A 20451-nucleotide genomic window follows, 5' to 3' on the forward strand; every position below is an offset into this window, starting at 1 on the left:
GTCAATCTTTTTACTTTAGCCAATTAATTTTAGCCATTCTAATAGCTGTGTACTACTATTTCATTGTGGGTTTGACTTGCATTTCTCTAGTGACTAATAATGGAGCTACAACTTTTAACAAGTGGAAGACCAAACCTACTCAGAAGACCCAAAGGTGTAAAAAGAGATGTAGGGGGAAAACCAGGAAAATGCATGACTTATGGAAGCCAACTGGAGAAATGATTCAAAGAGAGAGAGGTCAGTAGAATCAAATGATGCCCTATGAGGTCTGAAAATTCTCTTTTGGATTTAGTGCCTTTGGTGACACTATCAAAAGATGTTCCAGTAGCAATTGGTTCCAGCTTCCAGCCTCTTTCCACTTTTCCAGAATGAGTCCTACTGTACTGCCTGTGGACAGCACCCCCCCCTCAGGTGTCTGGGTCCCAGCTCCATGGGGCCCCTTCTCGGACCCCTGAGATCAAAGCACCAGCTGGTACCTCTTTGCAGTCGTTCTAAGTTCCTAGGGGGTGTCCCAGGCTCTGTTCTCTGCGAAGCCAACTCTGAGATGGAGATCAGCATGCAGAAGTTTCATTAGGGAGTGATCTCAGGGCCATCACGCCTGGAAGAGAAGGGAAAGCAGCAGGACTGGGCAAAGGGCTCAGCCAACCCCCACGGGGAGCTGTGAAGCTGGATAGCCCTTCAGTGTTGTCTGGCCGAGCCCTGTGTAGACCCATCATTGGATGCAGCCACTTCCCAGGAGGGGCATGTGATCCTGGGTGAAGTGACTCCCGCCAGCTAAGGGCTGTTCCTGTCCCTGGTGATTGCTGAGGGCTATCAGCCAGCATCACCCTGCAGCTCATTCCCTTCAGCCTTGAGGGGGCATCTGGGTGGCACAGTCAGAATGTGCTGCAAGGGTTTCTCCTCCAAGCTTCTACATTCGAATCGCCCAAGTCTCTTCCCTTGGCTCCTCATCTAGGAGTCACCATCTCTGAATTACTTCCTGTGTGCTTTCTGCATTTTCCAACACCTGTTCCAGCAATTCCTTATACTAAACTCTCGCTGTTCCTGTTTCCTGTCGGATGCACTTCCTCCACTGAGATGACACCTACACTGTGAGGGAAGGGATGGGGGGGGTGAGAAACCTGCACTTTGGGGCTGATTCTGTGTCCTATTGACCAGGTTACATATAACCTAGAAAAGTCAAGCTGGAAAATATCAGGATGATGTTTTGCTATCAGCTCATACATACTCCCAGGGTCATCTGTTGGTACCGAAGTCCGGAGTGAAATAACCAACATGTCCTATGCCCTCCACAGTCTGCCCTGCAGATAGGAACATGCCTGAACATTCTGAGCTCCTTCCAGCCTAGGCGTAACATATCGACTGCGTTTCTGACATAGTAATGCACTAGATGGCTCCCTCGTGATCTGAAAATGTTAACACAGTCACACCTGAGTGCCTAACTTCACGTAGACGGGACTCAGACTCAGGGATCATCGGCTGAAACGCAGTCTAAATGGGTCCTGAAGGGGCGGGAATAAATCAATGATTTCTTTTTCTTTTGGCCATGCTGCGCAGCATGCAGGATACTAGTTCCCCGACCAGAAGGCGAACCCGTGCCCCCAGCAGTGGAAGCACGGCATCTTAACCACTGGACCACCAGGGAATTCCCAATGATTTCTTCTTTCCATTTCAGGCTGCACTAAATCTGATTTTCAGTAAGGCTAAAATGCTAGAGACCAAGACCAGCACAACCTAAACAGACCTGGCCAGTTCATCAAGGGTCCATCAGCACATTTATACGTAGTCACAGTGGTTTCGGGAGGCATGTCTGAACTATAACTCCCTGGCTCTCATCACCAGCATTGAAAAGTAATCAGAATACAGTTACTTCAGTCATCCAGAGCACATTTTATTAACACAGAAGGACCACGATTCAGCTTATTAATCTCACAGGGGGAGTTTAGACCCTGGTAAGCACCACTCATGTAGTTTACTATGAACTTGATTACGAGGAGGAAGCAAAACACATCATTATTACCAAAAATTCTTCACTGAGAACAAGTCTCCCCCTCACCCCCCAAAAAATGTATTAAAGGCTTCAAATCTAAAAATATGTTACAACATTTAACATTGACTCAAGTTTATTTTGTTAAATAAGCTTTAAAATATACTGTCTTCTCTCCTTCCCCTGATTCTCCAATTATGGGAGGAAGGCTTTTTCACTAGTTTTCTCCTTGACATCTATCCTTTTCTCTGTCCCCGAGCAGAACCGAGGGCTGAGCGAATGCTGAGGCTGTGACTATGACGCCTGCTCTGCAGCCCTCGAGTGCTGGCTCCGGAAGTGGTTCTCGCTGCTGGGGGGCCCCTCCTTTTGTAGCTTTGCCCTTCTGGTCTTTCCAGCAGTTTCAATCCAGGGATGCTGAAGGACCTGGTGGGCCGTGTAGCGCTTTTTGGGGTCTACCACCAGCAACCGGCTCACCAGATCTTTGGCAGCTGTTGGAATGACAGAAAGACGGAAAAATGAGATGCATGCAGGTGGTTTGAAGTTTCCCTTCCCCATACAGGAAATAAGGACACAAACCTTCCTGTTAGCACCATGGCTGGATCAGAGAACTTTCTGCCATGGTGGAAACTTTCCATATCTGCGCTACCCTCTTGGGACTACTGAGCATTTGAAATATGGCTGGTGCGACTGATGAACTGAACTTTTTTTTTTTTTTGGCCGCACCGAGCCTCTTGCGGGATCTTAGCCCCCTGACCACGGATTGAACCCCGGGCCCTGGGAAGTGAGAGCACAGAGTCCTATCCACTGGACTACCAGGGAATTTCCTGAACTGAATTCTTATTGCATTTCCTTTTAATTAATTTACAGTTACATTCAAATAGCCACATGCAGCTAAGGGCTACCATGTTAGACATAGAGTCATGAGGTCAGGCCTGCAACTAACACCCATGGTGCTGCCCAGCCCAAGAGGACACATGGAGGCCACATAGTATACATCTACATATTTTAAAATTTGTAAATCAAACTATCAAGTTGTTAAATAAAATATGTCCAATCTTCCTTCCTAAATTGATAAATATACCTCCAGATTGACAAAACTGAAAAACATGGGCAAAGAGATTTAAGTAGTAAATAATGCAAATTCAAAATGAATTTCATTTTTTGCTCAAGACCATGACTGATTCTAGAGAGATGTGGTGACAGCTGGTGGGTCAGGTGGCAGACGGGGAGGAGAAGAGATTTCTCCCTGGCTCGCTGGCTCTCCCAGGCCGGCTCCCTGAGCCTCTTAACCAATTACTCAAGAATACACGGGAGGGAATTCCCTGGTGGCCCAGTGGTTAGGACTCCGCGTTTCCACTGCAGCGGGGCACGTGTTCAATTCCTGGTTGGGGAACCAAGTTCCCTGCAAGCTGTGCAACACGCCAAAAAAAAAAAAATAATAAAGGCATGAATGTATATATATATTTTTAAAAAAAGAATGCATGGGGAAAAAGATACCCATGTTTATTTACCTTTATTGGGGGATGCCTCTTGTTCAAGGTCAGCTGTTCACCCACCAATTGCCCCGCTTCTATGGCCACTGTCCAGCCACCTCTTGAGCACGGAGACCACAGGATTTCTCCTACCCCACCCCGTTCAAACTGGGCAGATTCCGCCCTCAATGTACCCCTTCCCCATTCATGCCAGCATCACTCCTTCAAGGTCCTCGGAGGACTCAGGGGGTAGAAGCCCAGGTTTAAACGGAATTCTCAGTCTCACATGCCTGTGTGTGGACAGTTGGACACCCCACCAATATGTCTGTGCTCCCCCTACGCCCCCCAAACAGCTGCTCCTTGGCAGCCTAGGGCACTGTGGGGAGGGGCTGGGAAAAGAGGTCTCACAAGCCTTGGAAGTGGGCTTGGGCCATTTGTGTGGGAAATTCTGGGGTCCCGGTTAAGTGGTCTAGAAGGGGGAGCCTGGGCTCTGGCGGGGGGCACAGCCTCTTGTCCCCAGAGTCTCCTCACTTCTGGGGAGACATGTAACCAGAGCAGACCCTCTAAGGCATGGGACTCAGGGCAGGGGCCACCATAACCAAATCTAAGAACAGTGTAGCATAGAACTTTCTAAAATGATTTTTAGTCCTTCAATTCCTAAATTGCCACTGCCTTGATCAGCTCAAGACCCTTACCCTACAGGCAGCAAGCTACCCTCTGCCCACCTTAGTTAAGTGGAAAAAAATGAAGCTCTTCCCTTCCCGCAAGCCCGAGCCCCAGATGAGGAGGCAGAGCTGAGGACAAGGGCAGATGAATAACTTATCTTAGATGATGTGTTTAGGGGAAATTGGGGAAAAGTTATCACTCCTATTCTACTTTTTCAGCTAAAGACTCAAAACGCCCAGTGATCTAGTTCTCAATTTTACAAGGGCAGTGGGTAGTACATACAGATCAGTAGAAACAAGGGGGAAAATTCCACTTGAAAGGGCCGAAAAGGAGGAGGACCACACATGCTTCTGCTCCACTAAAAAGTACCTGAGACCTTCTCCCTCGACCTTCCAGAGCCCCTGTGCCCCAAGTATGCCCCCATAGGAGCCTGATTATTCACAGGTGAAATACGCATCTCCAGTCTGTCCAATTCCCAAATACTTCTGTATATGAGATGGCAGATGGCATTTTTTTTTTTTTTTTTGGCTGCACTGCACGCCTGTGGGATCTTAGTTCCCCAACCGGGGATTGAACCTGGGCCCTCGGCAGAGAGAGCGCCGAGTCCTAACCACTGGACTGCCAGGGAATTCCCTATGAGATGGCTTTGATCTTTCCAAATGAGGATTACACATTTCTGATATTTTTCAGTTTATTTTTCAGTTCCGAGGTTCTTTAATTGGCTTCAGGAAAAGTATTTGGTGACTACAACTGGTGGTGAGAATCTTTCGTTATATCTCAAAGCAAGTCGTGTTCGGAATGCCATGGAAATCTACACCAATCTAGCAGTAAATAAAGGATGAAGCACAAGATGCTGACAGCCCAGGTACCGTAGTGGGTTCTCTGGGTGGCGTTTTACACATCTGACCTGATCCCCGGAGGGGCTCCATCTCTCCATCCCCTTCCCTCCTGCCCGGGAAGCCCCAGGTCTCACCGTCAGAGATGTTGTCCCAGTAAGGAGCCAGGAACTCGAAGTGGCCCAGCTGGATGATGTTAAAGAGCTCATCCTGGTCCCTCTCTGGGCTGCGGAATGGGGGGAAGCCGCACAGGAGGATGTAGAGGATAACGCCTGCGGCCCACATGTCCACCTCCAGCCCATAACCTGTGCAGTAGAGGCAGAGACACATTATCTCACCACTTTGGCTGCCATCTCTGTATCGAGGGGTCTCAAAAGCACACGTTCAGCCAACCAGACAACTCTGTGTATCCACCTAAATATCTCTACAGAGTCAGTGTGTTCAAAGTCTAACTCACCCCATCCCCATCTCCCAAAAGAGCTTACCTTTCCGACACCCTGTGTTAGTTGGTGCGAGCCCTACCATCCTGACTTCCCAGAGTTCACGTAGACTATTTGCTTTCATTCCTCTCTTATCCAGCTCAGTAACGCCTCCATTAAAATGTCTATAGTCGCTCAGTACTCTCTTGTCCCACTGTCACCGTGTTACCACAGCTACTATGCTGCCCACACCGAGTCCAAACTCACTTGTGGGGAATCCAGACTCAACCTACCCATCCAACTGCAATTCCCTCTGCTCCACTGAGGCTGGTCTTCTCAATGTCTCTACCACCCAACCTCCATGCATAGTCTAGTCTCTGCATGTTGGCTTCCCTGATGCTTCTGCTGCTGGGACAAAATCTCTCCCTCCTCCCTACCCCCAGACCCACAACCCATCCAGAGCCTTCCCATCTTTAGCCATCATAGGGTGGCTAAACTGATTTCTCCTGGAGTGCCAGGATGGCTAAATAGGCATTCACATACTTGGAGGCATATAATAATAATAATAATGATTTCCTTGTATATCCTTTACAGAGTGTGTCACTAAAATAGTCCACTGGACCCTCATACAATATACAAGCCTGTAATAAATGTTATTCATTGGGTTTGAAATGGGACCTCCTTTTCCTTTAAATGCAAGGTTGGTAAAGGAATTTTTAAGCCAATTACCATAAGAACCGTTCCAATTGTCTCCATTAGAGGTAACCTTGGGTGAGTGGCCAAATGACCTTGCTTGCTTGCGTTCCCCACCCAATTCTCCACCATCTTCCATCTCACCGTCCTGCCAACACACGTGCATGCGTGCGTGTGCGTGCGTGCGCGCACACACACACACGCACATATACCACAATCCCTTCTCTGTAATAAGGGCAGCCCTGGTGAGGAAAAAGTGCTCATGCTTTGGTCAAGAAGACCTATTTCAAATATTTCCATTAACATCCAAGTACAAGCTTAGTGCCAACTCTCTGAGACTTTCCACTGCTCCATGTTGAAAAATGTAAAATTTAAATATTAAAAGTTAAACCTTGGTTAGTAAGTGAGCTGAAGTCCCCCAGAGCAATGTGTAACCCTTACCTTTCTCAGAAAGAATTTCAGGAGCTACATAAGTCGGAGTCCCACACACAGTAAATATAGGTCTCACCACATGCTTTGCAAGACCAAAATCAGCCAGTTTCAAGGTGGTAGATTTGTCCTCATTTCGCTGAACCTGTAAGAAATCAAAATCCCCAAACCACCAAAATTGTGATGAGAACAAAGAAGGAAAACTAACAGGACAACAACCATGCAAGTTCAGGATAAGCAAACAATAAAACACAGGAGCTTATAGATTGACCCAACACTGACAAATCCAACTTGATCTCAGTGACACGTGCTCACTAAAGAACCAATGAGTTAGATTTTCTCTGCTGTCCGATATGGTAGCACCATATTGCCACAGATGGCTATTTATTTTAAATTAATTAAATTAAAATCTAATAAAATTAGAAATTCAGTTTCTCAGATCCACTAGCCACATTTCAAGTGTTCAGTAACCATCCATGGCTAAGGGCTATTATATTGGATCGTGCAAATCTACAACATTTCCATCAGTAGAGAAGAATCCACTGGGCAGCACTGAGTTAGAACAAGGATCAATGATATTTTTGAGCACAGACTAGCTTTAATGAGAATTAGAAAATGCCTGTGGATAATGTAAAGTCGGAGCAGAGGAAAAAAAGAAAAGAAAAAGAAGTGGGAATTGTAATGAAAAAGTAGACAAATAAGCAGTGGAGGCTAAAATTATATGGTTTACCTAGCAAACACTTCTGTCGTGCTTCTTCTTCTTCTTTTTTTTTTTTTTGTGGTACGCGGGCCTCTCACTGTTGTGGCCTTTCCCGTTGTGGAGCACAGGCTCCAGACGTGCAGGCTCAGCGGCCATGGCTCACAGGCCCAGCTGCTCCGCGGCATGTGGGATCTTCCCGGACCGGGGCACGAACCCGTGTCCCCTGCATCGGCAGGCGGACTCTCAACCACTGCGCCACCAGGAAAGCCCAGGATACATTTTCAAATACCAAATCTGTTTTTAAAAATTATTTTATGGCCTTCCTAAAATAATATTACACTGCTTCTTGTCTCCATAGCTTTTCTCTTTGAGTCTCAGGATGATGAGACCCATAGCAGAACCCGAGGGTGGTTAGGATCCACAGAGTCATTTGTTCCTTCCAGAAAGTGAGAATGTTCTGTGTTTTTAATTCTTCTGTCTCCAGCCTCTGCTGTCAGGAGTTATGTAACATTTTAAAAAATTTATTTTATCTTTTAATTTATTTTATGTATTTGGTTGTGCCAGATCTTAGTTGCAACAGGCGGGCTCCTTAGTTGCATCATGTGTGCTCCATAGTTGCAGCAGGTGAGCTCCTTAGTTGTGGCATGTGAACTCTTAGTTGCGGCCTGCATGTGGGATCGAGCTCCCCAAGCAGGGATCGAACCCGGGCCCCCTGCATTGGGAGTGTGGAGTCCTAACCACTGCACCACCAGGGAAGTCCCGGGTTTTATGTAACATTTTTCAGAGCTGTCAGTGTGACTTGAGACTTATTTACTTCGCCTACATGAGCAGCTTAACTACATTTAGGGTCACACACTGACAGTGTGAATTTTCTTTTTGGTTTTTTTGGTTTTTTGTTTTCCAACAGGCACCTCACATTCTTGGCTTCGAAACAGTTCTTATCTTAATCCTTGAATTCAAATGACTGACATCCTCCTGGAATAACTCTTCCTTCTGGTATTTGTGCAACTTTTTTTTTTTTAATTTAAGTATAGTTGATTGACAATGTTGTGTTAGATTCTGGTGTACAGCAAAGTGATTCAGTTGTATATATATATATATATATATGTATATATATTCTTTTTCATATTCTTTTCCATTATAGTTCATTGCAAGATATTGCATATAGTTCCCTGTGTAGGACCTTGTTGGTTGTCTCTTTTATATATAGTAGTGTGTATCTGTTAATCCCAAACTCCTAATTTATCCCTCCCCCGACCCTTTCCCCTTTGGTAACCATAAGTTTGTTTTCTAAGTCTGTGAGTCTGTTTCTGTTTTATAAATAAGTCCATTTGTATCATATTTTCGATTCTGCATGTAAGTGATATCATATGATATTTGTCTTTCTCTGTCTGAATTTCTTCACTTAGCATGATCATCTCTAGGTCCGTCCATGTTGCTGCAAATGGCATTATTTCAGCCTTTTTTATGGCTGAGTAATATTCCATTATATATATGTACCACATCATCTTTATCCATTCATCTGTCAATGGCCATTTGGGTTGCTTCTTGGCTACTGTAAATAGTGCTGCTATGAACTTTGGGGTGCACGTATCTTTTCAAATTAGAGAATTCATCTTTTCTGGATCTACACCCAGGAGTGGGATTCCTGGATCATATGGTAGTTCTATTTTTAGTTTTTTAAGGAAGCTCCATATGGTTCTCCATAGTGGCTGCACCAATTTACATTGTGTGGAACTTGTGAAACCATCAAAGTCTCCACCCAAACAGGAAACTTGTCTACAACATCTTCCCACCAGACTATCATTCACCTCTGGTTGAAATCTCAAGATGGAAAAGATCCCATAGCTTCACATGGCAGACCATCCAGATCATAGTCAGATTAACTTGTGAGGAGGTTCACCCCACGTTGATCCAGAATTCCACCTCCACCCCTTTTTTCTAAATCTGCCCTCTGGGAAGGACACACCACTTCCAAAGATGGGCAACAAGTACCAGGATTCCCCCCAGGGTGTTTCTGGTTTCTCTAACAGGCTCCCAGGTGGTACCAATGCTGCTTCTCTAAGTTCACATCCGAGAATCCTCAAGCTTATCCTTATAGGATCAGGTCTCCTGACCCATCATCCCCTTCTCGCTCCTCCCTACGCTAAGTACAGCCCTTGAACCAGCAGCACAAGCATCACTTGTGAGCTTGATGGAGACCTCAGGCTACCCAAGATCCACTGAACAGAACTGCATCTCTATGAGACCCCAGGGCGATTCTTGTGCACTGTAAAGTTCTAGATAATCCCTATTTAATTGACGCCTCTTTTAACAAAGAATGCCCAGAAATGAACACCATATACCACGTATGATTTGAACAAATCAGTGAGCCTCGGTACCCTCAGCTGACTAGGCACTGGGTGGCCATCAAGGCAAAGACCCCACTAAATGACCCACTTTGACACCACAGCCCCAGTGCACACATCTGACCTTGTCCTCACCCCACATCTCCGTTTCTCTATCTACAGGTTTATCTAAATTCACTGCTCTGGGTCACATTCCTTCTGGGGCTCGTTTTCAATTGCCCTCTAACTGAAAGGGTGTTAGAGATTAATTTACGTGGTACTTTAATGACTCTTGGTCCATCTGCATCCATCATCCCTTTTTCTAGCCACACCAAAGTACCCTGCTTTGAATCCAGACAATCTACATTTACATAAGCAGCCAGATCACATCTGGACAGTCTCAAAGCTTCAAAAGGAATCTTTCCTTTTCTGAGCCATTAACAGCCTCCTCTCCTTCAAGGGCACATCAATTTAAATGTGATCTTTCAATGATCATCTCTGAACAGCAGATGGAAGCAGAGTACAGACCAAACAGCAAGCGGCTGGCTCCCCCTAAGAAAAGGGGTAGAGCTTATTTATCTGTCATCTTCTTACTTGATCCTTCATGCTTCCTCTGGCCTTCTCCCTCCAAGTTTCCATTTCCAACTGGCCATGAGGACGGAAATGATCTTAGAAACCAATTCACATGGAAATGCCAATGCCTAAAATCAATTCACATTTCAACAGCAAAAGATAGCGTAATACAAAGAATGACTGAAAAAATCAGTGGGGACAAAGTTTTCCCGGGACCTGTCACATTACTGGCCTGTGACATGCCTTTGGTGTCTACACATCATCACCTCTCTGGCTCCTGTTTGCTTAGGGCCCAGTCAACACCACACAGCACATTCCAACCTCTCCAAGGGAGCACATGCTGGCAGAAGAAGCAATTAACACTGATATTTCTTCAAGCTGGAAATTCTCATAATGAAAATTTTCTTTGCAAGATTTCAGGAGTCTAAATAGCCCTAAGGGAAGAGGAGCACTAGCATCTTATCAGGAAATGTGATCACTAGAAATAGATAAGCTCAGTAATACAGGCCTAAAATTTTAATCTAGGGCCCAATTATCAGATATAAATATTTCTGCTGGTGAAAACAACATGGTAAGCTTGCTAGATCCATTAAGAGCTCCTAGCACATTCTGGAAGTCTCTAAAAGCAGCCACACTCAGCCATGTAATCAAAAGTTAGTTCTAACATCATCAGTCTCCTAAGTTTAGCAAAGTATTGATACAGACAGTAGCCATCCATTAAAGGAAGAAACAATTACTTTGATAATACAGAAGTCAGCACAAGAGCGGAACACTAAATTAAAGTCAACTAAAGAACATTAATTGATGGACAGTAGTCACCATGGTGATATTTACTAATATTAACTCTCAGAAGACCAGCCAAGTTTGCAACATAATTATCCTAACAACAGGTTTAGAGATGACACCTTTCTAAACTCAGACAAGGAGTCTATTGTCAAATCCAACACTCCCCAGATCTTTGTCTGAAAAACCACAAAGAACTTATGTTAGGTAGCATTTAAGTCTGACATAACAATATATTCAACTTTACTCATCTGGAAAAAGGACAGACACGATTTAGAAATGTGACAGGCCCACTCAGTCTGAAAAACACCAGCTGACAGATTATCCACAAGACAGAAAAGATGTTACCCTATGCCACCAAAGATGGCTCAGATCTGTAGCTTTTTGCAGCTTCTGAAGGAGACTTGCCACCACGAAAGAAAGTTTTTATTTAGAAAAACAAAAAGTAGGCTTTCTTGCTTGGTGCTTTGTGACCACCTAGAGGGGTGGGATAGGGAGGGTGGGAGGGAGACGCAAGAGGAGGGGATATGGGGATATATGTATACATATAGCTGATTCACTTTGTTATAAAGCAGAAACTAACACAACATTGTAAAGCAATTAAACTCCAATAAAGATGTAAAAAAAATGATACAACTAAAAAAGTGGAAAAAAATGTAAAAAAAAAGTTAAAAAAATGTAAAAAAAAGATACAATAAAAAAAGTGATTTCTTTAAAATCAGAAAAAAAGGGTCGAAATATCAATTACAATTAACACCAATAAACAACTCATGTATTAGACTGAAAAATTATAGCTCCGCTGCAGTTTTTGCTCTCTCTCAGGACACACACACACACACACACACACACACTTCACTGCCTTTAAGGGCACTAAAACACATAAGAACTGACATTTAAATCCATGAAGGTGTTGCCAAATGACTTCTCAGAGGCAGCTAGCTTGTCGACACTAAATGTATTCCTTGCAATTTTTTATTTCCTGAAGCAAATCTCTACATGCCACCTGCAAGTGCTGACTTTCTCCATTTTAAAAACTGCTGACAAGTCAATCCCTTAACACAAGTGAGAGTCTCTATTGCCCAAGAGATGGGCCAGCTCGACAGATTGGTTCCAGGACCTTGTGGAGAAAATGCAAGCTCAGATGACTGTCCCCAAAAGAAAACGATCCTATAGGGTAAAGGATCTCACTCCACATCCTCGAGAACATGTATCACTGTTCTGATGCTTTATTAAGCACAGGCCCAAAATGTTCTGTTCATGGGACCCACCCAGGCCTCTAGTCAGAATTCCTCCTGCTTACGCAATTTGGTGAAAACATCAGAGGATCTGTAAAGAACACTGCTCTGTCATGACTCCAAAGTGCCATTGTAAACAGGGTCCGGCACATCACACATGGGGAAAACTTGGGCTCAGACCCAAAAGACAGAAACAAAAAGGATGAGGACACTTAGCTCATGCAAAAATGGAATTCTTGGGCTTCCCTGGTGGCACAGTGGCTAAGAATCTGCCTGCCAACACAGGGGATAAGGGTTCGAGCCCTGGTCCGAGAAGATCCCACATGCCGCGGAGCAACTAAGCCCGTGCTCCACAACTACCGAGACTGCACTCTAGAGCCCGTGAGCTACAACCACTGGGCCCGAGTGCCATAACTACTGAAGCCTGAGCGCCTAGAGCTCGTGCTCCACAGCAAGAGAAGCCACCACAACGAGAAGCCTGTGCACCGCAGTGAAGAGTAGCCCCCGCTTGCCGCAACTAGAGAAAAGCCTACGTGCAGCAACGAAGACCCAACACAGCCAAAAATAAAATAAATAAATTTTAAAAAATTGTTTTAAAATATGATTTAAAAATGGAATTCTTAGGGAATTCCCTGGTGGTCCAGTGCTTAGGACTCGGCACTTTCACGGCCGTGGGCCTGGGTTCAATCCCTGGTCGGGGAACTGAGATCCTGCAAGCTGTGCAGTGTGGCCAAAAACCCCAAAAAACAAAAATGAAATTCTTCAAAGGGAGATTTATTCCCTGGTCATTCAGGCAACCAGTCAATGATCTGCAATTCTATGAATCTGGACCAAAACAAGGCTGCTTGATTAGGGGTCAATGTAGACCTCACTTCACCAGATAATTAGCTCGACTCACTCAGAAATCATTCTGCTTGTGGGAACAACTTACAGGCAGATGAATGTACTGGGATGATGTTTCCAGGCTGGCTCTACAGCCATGAAATTAAAGGAAACAGGTTAACTCCTTTCCCCTCCACCGCATCCCCCCGCTCAAAAAAAAAAAAAACAAAAAAACTGGCTCACGAAGATCACTGTCTCCATTTACTACGGCTTCATGTGCAGCAATCTGGCTTTGGATTCTTCCTCATGATGTCCACCTTAATATCAGACTCATTCCTAACATAGTAATAATGAGAGTAGCTGCCACTGATGGAATGCTTGCCATTTGCCAGGCAGCATGCTGGGGTCTGTACTCATTCTTTCATCCAACTGATATTTATTGAATCTCCACTATGTGACAGAACTGATGTCGTTTTCAAGGTACAGTCTGAATAAAACAATGTTCCTGGGGTCACAGAACTTTCCAGGAGGAGGAAAAAGAAAACAGAAGAATAAATATGGAACATATCAGGTGGTGACTGGGGCTACAAAGAAGAAAGTGGGACAAAGGGGCCAGAGAGGGAACACGTGAAGTGCACTGTCCTAACGAAGCCCACCAGGAACACACTTGAAATTCAGGAACACACTGGGTTGACTGACTCATTGCAACAAGGGAGATCCCCAACACCTTGGGGATCCAGGCATCTAAGTGAGAGGGTGTTCAATGAACTTGTAAGAGGTGGATCGTGTTAGGTGACTTGGGAGAGGGTTCATGAAAGCAGGATTTTGCTCTGAACTGGATACTGTCAGGAAGTGAGGGTAATTCTATGATTGGGCATCTTGGTAATTCTTATCTAGAAGGTGGGAGGAAGGTGGGGCAGTGAATCATAGTCACCCAAAAGGGAAAATGTAGCGCCATTTGTGGTCTGGACAATCTTGTTCTTATCTGGATTTGGACATGATGATGAAGAGGTCTTGCTTTTGTCTGGATCCATCATGGTCCTAGAGTGTCCTTATTTGATGTTGGTGCTTTGGGAGATTGTTTACATCCAAAAACAGAACAGCTGAGCTGTGTGTGCCAGGCCAGCTCCCGTGCTCAATCCTCCCTCAACCTTCTAAGACAGGTACTATTACTATTTCTCTTTTATAAGTGAGGAAACAAAGGCCCAGAGAGATGAAAGGACTGATGCTAGAGGCTTTCGGGATCTTAGTTCCCCGGCCAGGGATCGAACCCAGGCCCCCTGCAGTGGAAGCTTGCAGTCCTAACCACTGGACCGACTGGGAATTCCCAGTACTGAGCCTTTTGAATTCCTGCGGCAAGACCTCTTCTGCAAAAGGGCCAGGGGGACTTTTGGTGGGAGGGTGGGCTCAAAGCCTGCAGGGGGAGCTGCTACCAGCAGACACCCCTAGCACCTAGGCCAGAGGATGTGCAAATGCCCAAGAAATGAAGTCCACCTGATCACTGTCAAGGTGAAAATATTTTTCTCCCAGGCACGAGGAAACAGTTTCCATTTTGTTTAAATTGGAAGGCTTCTTTCTCAATAATTTAATCAAAACCCATTTATCTCTGCAATTTATGAACTACAACCAAAGTTTTAAATACTGAAACGAGTATGTTAAAAAAAAAAAAAAGACCATAAAGGTAAATGCTCTAGCGCACAAGGGTACCAGAGCAGGAGCCCGTTCGGACTTCCGGTATCCCACGTTTTATAACCTCCCTCTTCCACCGCAGCCAGGGCGGGGCTTACCAGCAGGTTTTCCGGCTTGAGGTCCCGGTGGACGATGCTCTTGTCGTGCATGTGCACGAGCGCCTTGCACAAGTCCATAAGCATGAGGGCAGCGTCGCGCTCCGGGAACTTCACACTTTCTATAATGGCATCGAAAAGGTCCCCTCCCTGCACGTACTCCATGATCAGGTAGATCTCCGCGTCCGTTTCATACACTTGATGCAGTTTCACGATGTTGGGGTGAGAGAGGCTCTGGATGATCAGGATCTCGCTGTCGACCATGTCCTCCTTCCCCTTGAGCTTGGACTTGTCTATGATCTTCATGGCGTAGGCCTGCTGGGTGCCGCGGTGCCTGCACTCCTTCACCACCGCAAAGTTCCCGTCCCCGATCACGCGGCCCGGCTCGTACTGCTTGCGCACATCTGCCGCCAGGATGCCCGCGGGCCGCCGCCTCCTGCCGCCCGGCCGCTCCGCCTTGCTTTCCTCCGGCCTCGTCTTGGGCTCCTTTTCTACCCTGGCCGGCGGCTTATCTCGGGAAACCATCCTCCTCCCTCCAGACGCACCCGGCTTTTTCTCCTTTTCTGCCTCCTGCGCATCCCCTCTGGTCCTGGGGAGCTTCTCTGTGTCGAGGTCGGCAGGATGCTCCCTCCGCAGCCAGCCTCCCTGCTTGCTCCTGCCTACGGTCCTGCTGTCTTTCTCCTCTCTTATGGGCTGGGCTTCCCCGACAACGTCCCTCTTGGCCTTGGCTGCTGCTGGGCCATGACCTTCCTGGCCTCCTGGGTCTTGGTCCTCTTTCTTGTCAGTGCTTTTGCTGGGTCTCCTCGGCTCCTGAGGCGGGTGCCCGGGACTGCTCCGGGTGCCCTCCTTCCAACCTTCCTCCCCACCCTGGGGCTTCTCCTCAGGGGACCTCCTGCAGCTCCTGGCCCTCACCAGCCTCTCTACGTCATAGCTGGGGCACCTGCCCAGGTCCAGCTCGCTGGTGCCCAGAGAGAGCCGCTCCCTCTGCAGGCTCTGCTGGAGCTCTCTTTCCCGCTTACACTTCTCACACCTGATTATTTCCCCCGACGTCTTTTCAATCTCCACCCCCAGGTGCTTCTCTCCGCTAGCATGCCTCTCCAGGGTGGCATCCCTGGGCACCTTGCTGCTGGGTTCAGGCTCCCACTTCCCCCTCACCCTGTCCTCCACGGGGGTCCTCCCCTGATGTCTGATGGCAGCCTGGGACCTGGCAGCCTCACCGCAGCTCTTGGTGGTCTCGGTCTCCCCACAGTGGTGACCCCCTTTCAGAGCCTTGCTATAAAGCCTGCTTCTCAGCCTTGGAGAGGGGACCCGGCTGTGCTGGGTCAAGGTCAGGGCCCGGGCTTTGCTGGGGTACAGTTCCTCTATAGCCACCTGGATGTTCTTCAGCGTCAGTGGCTCTTTGCCCACGGCTATGAAAGCATCCCCTTCCCTGAAGAAATCGGACACACTCCTGATTTCCCTGCCCTTGAGGTTGAACAGCTTCCTCACACGGTCACTCTTCCATCTGGGAAAGCCCAGGGCCTCTGAGACGTCGGCCAAGAGCTGCTCGAAGGTCTGCACCGACCGTCTATTGAGGAGCAGCGTGATCTTGCGGAGGGGTTGCCCACCCAGCTTGACCACGGTCACGACCCTGGGCTTCAGCAGGCTGCTGTCAGCGTGGACAGGGTGAAGGCTACCCTGGGGGCTGAACATGGGCACCAAGGAGCCTCGAGGCCCCAGGAATGGTTTCTCCAGGCTCCCTGGGCCAGCAGGCAGCCACGTGCCCTGCAGCTTCCGCTCCGTGATTTTCGAGCTTAAACATTTTAGAGAATGTTCACAGAGACCTCGATGTCCTGCAGGGGAAAAAGGACAAAACAGTATTAGTCCAAGGGGTTCAAACAGCCTTCTGGGGTCTTCCCTGGTGGCGCAGTGGTTGAGAGTCTGCCTGCTGATACAGGGGACACGGGCTCGTGCCCCGGTCCGGGAAGATCCCACATGTCACGGAGTGGCTGGGCCCGTAAGCCATGGCCGCTGAGCCTGTGCGTCCGGAGCCTGTGCTACACAACGGGAGAGGCCACAGCAGTGAGAGGCCCGCGTACCGCAAAAAAAAAAAAAAAAAAAAAAAGCCTCTGACCTTCACCAAACCTTTACTAAAGAAGACTGATGCTGTTACAAGTTAGAAGTGTGCTCGTTGAGGATCTGCTTGAAACAGTGGAGCCTTTACCAGATGGCCAAGAGAAACCAGGAGTGCAGAATGGAGTTGGCACTGGGCCTGAGGTGCCTCCTCAGGCCTTACGGGGAGCAGGGCGGACCACGCCTTGGGGTCCCCTTCCAGGCAAGGCCTAACCCTGGATGCAACTCCCGCTACCCTAAAGTAAGCTGAGCTTCAAGAATCTACAGCTGAGATAAAAGGTCCAACGTTTGCTGCCCAGGAAATACCAACAAGAGGTCAGAACTTTCTGGAACTTTAAAAAATCCAAATCTTTTTTTTTTCCCTGCTAAGTCAATAAGGCTTTATTTTTATCTTTTCCATTTTTTAAACATTAAAGTATAGTTAATCCACAGTGTTGTGTTAGTTTCAGGTACACAGTAAAGTGACCCAGGCACACAAACATATACGTATCTATTGCCTTCCAGATTTCCCCTCACCACTAAAGAATCCAAATCTTACCCACTTCTTTGCCAAGAACAGTTTTCTCAGCTTGACTTTCAACGCACTCAGGGTGAGGCAAGATGTGAAGAGGTTATGATCACAGAATTTGAGACAGATATGGATTTGAATCCTGGCATGGCCACTGATTCTTTGCGTGAACTTGGACAAATTACCCACGTTCTGTTTTTGTTTTTTTTTTCCATCTATGAAGTGAGAATGATAACACCTTCCTCCCAGGATTTTTGTGAAGAGTAAATGAGAAAATGATTATGATTCACTTGAAGGAGTGCTTGACACACAGAAAGGGCACAGTGATAGCCAGTTATTAATATTGTCCTTATGATTTTTTTAAATGTAGATTTTATTCCTACAGTTCAAATTTATTTCCCTTTTTTTTTTGCAATTACTTTACGTCAAATTTTTTGCCACATGGCATATCGGATCCTAGCTCCTCAACCAGGGATCAAACCCGTGCCCCCTGCATTGGAAGCACGGGGTCTTAACCACTGGACCACCAGGGAAGTCCCCTGTCCTTATGATCTTAATATCTCTTTTGTATGATCATTTCATTTTGGTAGCAAAGGAACTCATGGGCCAACATGACAAGGTGGTCTTCTCCAAATGGTTTTTCCTTTTGGTATTAAAAAAAGGAAAGAAAGAAACCAAGGTCATATTAATATTATATTAATAATGAGAATGTGCTCATTCTCATGGTGTTTCCTGATAAAATGAATAAAACAAGACTCTGTATTTCCTGGTCAAATGTACCCAGCCTTACCTCATTTTACTGTGTTTCACTTTATTATGCTTTGAAGATATTGCATTTTTTATCAGCTGAAGGTTTGTGGCAACCCTGGGTCAAGCAAGTCTATCGGCTATTTTTCCAAATAGCATTTGCTCCCTTCGTGTCTCTATGTCACATTTTGGTAACTCTCACAATATTTCAAGTTTGGTCATTATTGTTATATTTGTGATGGTGATCTGTGATCAGGGATCTTAGATGTTACTCCTATGACTCACTGAAGTCTCAGATGATGGTTAGCATTTTTTACCAACAAGGTATTTTTATATTAATGTATGTACATTGTCTTTTTTCCCAATTTATACTTTCTTTTTTTAAATTAATTTTTGTTGGAGTATAGTTGCTTTACAATGTTGTGTTAATTTCTACTGTACAGCAAGATGAATCAGCTATACTTATATATATATATCCCCACTTTTCTGGATTTCCTTCCCATTTAGGTCACCACAGTGCATTAAGTAGAGTTCCCTATTTTATACATAGTATCAATAGTGTATAGGTGTCAATCCCAATCTCCCAATTCCTCCCACCCCATCCCCTTTCCCCCTTGGTATCCATACATTTGTTCTCTATGCCTGTGTCTCTATTTCTGCTTTGCAAATAAGATCATCTATACCATTTTTCTAGATTCCACATATATGTGTTAATATATGGTACTTGTTTTTCTCTTTCTGACTTACTTAACTCTGTATGACACTCTCTAGGTCCATCTGTACATTGTTTTTTAAGACATGATGCTATTGCACACTTAATAGACTATGGTAGAGTGTAAACAAAACTTTAATATGCACTGCAAAATCAAAAAATTTGTGTAACTTCCTTTATTGGAATATTTGCTTTATTGCAGTGCTCAGGAACCAAACCCGCGACAGCTCCAAGGTGTGACTGTACTTGAGACAAAAGTGGTTCAATCTCCTTTTCTTGTCCAGGTCAGGAAAGGAAATAGGAAAATGACAGAATGTGGGATTCAGTTAAACCATGAGAGTGGTTAATTATTAAAGTTGCCCCACAGGATCCGTATGTCATATCCTACGTGCAGCAATCTGCCATTTATGCTTCCTTTAAAAAGAAGATAAAAATGATAATTTTTTAACATCTTTATTGGAGGATAACTGCTTTACAATGGTGTGTTAGTTTCTGCTTTATAACAAAGTGAATCAGCTATACATATACATATATCCCCATATCCCCTCTCTCTTGCATCTCCCTCCCACCCTCCCTATCCCACCCCTCTAGGTGGTCACAAAGCACCGAGCTGATCTTGTGCTATGCAGCTGCTTCCTACTAGCTATCTATTTTACATTTGGTGGTGTGTATATGTCCATGCCACTCTCTCACTTCATCCCAGCTTACTCTTCCCCCTCCACGTTTCCTCAAGTCCATTCTCTACGTTTGCATCTTTATCCCTGTCCTGCCCCTAGGTTCTTCAGAACCAATTTTTTTTTTAGATGCCATATATATATGTGTTACCATATGGTATTTGTTTTTCTCTTTCTGACTTACTTCACTCTGTATGACAGACTCTAGGTCCATCCACCTCATTACAAATAACTCAATTTCATTTCCTTTTATGGCTGAGTAGTATTCCATTGTATATATGTGCCACATCTTCTTTAACCATTCATCTGTTGATAGACATTTAGGTTGCTTCCATGTCCTGGCTATTGTAAATAGAGCTGCAATGAACATTGTAGTACGTGATTCTTTTTGAATTATGGTTTTCTCAGGGTATATGCCCAGTAGTGGGATTGCTGGATCATATGGTAATTCTATTTTTAGTTTTTTAAGGAAACTCCATACTCTTCTCCATAGTGGTTGTATCAATTTACGTTCCCAAGAACAGTACAAGAATGTTCTCTTTTCTCCACACCCTCTCCAGCATTTATTGCTTGCAGATTTTTTGATGATGGCCATTCTGACTGGTGTGAGGTGATATCTCACTGTAGTTTTGATTTGCATTTCTCTAATGATTAGTGATGTTGAGCATCCTTTCATGTGTTGGTTGGCAATCTGTATATCTTCTTTGGAGAAATGTCTATTTAGGTCTTCTGCCCATTTTTGGATTGGTTTGTTTTTTTGATATTGAGCTGCATGAGCTACTTGTAAATTTTGGAGATCAATCCTTTGTCAGTTGCTTCATTTGCAAAATTTTCTCCCATTCTGAGGGTTGTCTTTTCATCTTGTTAATGGTCTCCTTTGCTGTGCAAAAGCTTTTTAGTTTCATTAGGTCCCATTTGTTTATTTTTGTTTTTATTTCCATTTCTTTAGGAGGTGGGTCAAAAAGGATCTTG

At 45.4% G+C, this 20451-nt stretch overlaps 1 protein-coding gene across 1 annotated transcript in view; it reads right to left on the reverse strand.

Moving 5' to 3' along the window:
- Positions 1–1885: 1885 nt before the first annotated feature.
- Positions 1886–20451, reverse strand: part of DCLK3 (doublecortin like kinase 3) — a 45734-nt gene continuing 27168 nt past the window's right edge. Inside the window, exons 2-5 of the mRNA XM_060163909.1 lie at positions 14730–16558; positions 6515–6647; positions 5099–5266; positions 1886–2475 (exon numbers count right to left, since the gene is read on the reverse strand). Of these exons, the coding sequence (XP_060019892.1) occupies positions 2282–2475; positions 5099–5266; positions 6515–6647; positions 14730–16558 (2324 nt within the window). The 3' untranslated portion in view covers positions 1886–2281. The remainder of the gene's footprint in view (positions 2476–5098; positions 5267–6514; positions 6648–14729; positions 16559–20451) is intronic.

The sequence above is a fragment of the Lagenorhynchus albirostris genome, chromosome 10, assembly GCF_949774975.1.
Source record: "Lagenorhynchus albirostris chromosome 10, mLagAlb1.1, whole genome shotgun sequence".
NCBI lineage: Eukaryota > Metazoa > Chordata > Mammalia > Artiodactyla > Delphinidae > Lagenorhynchus > Lagenorhynchus albirostris.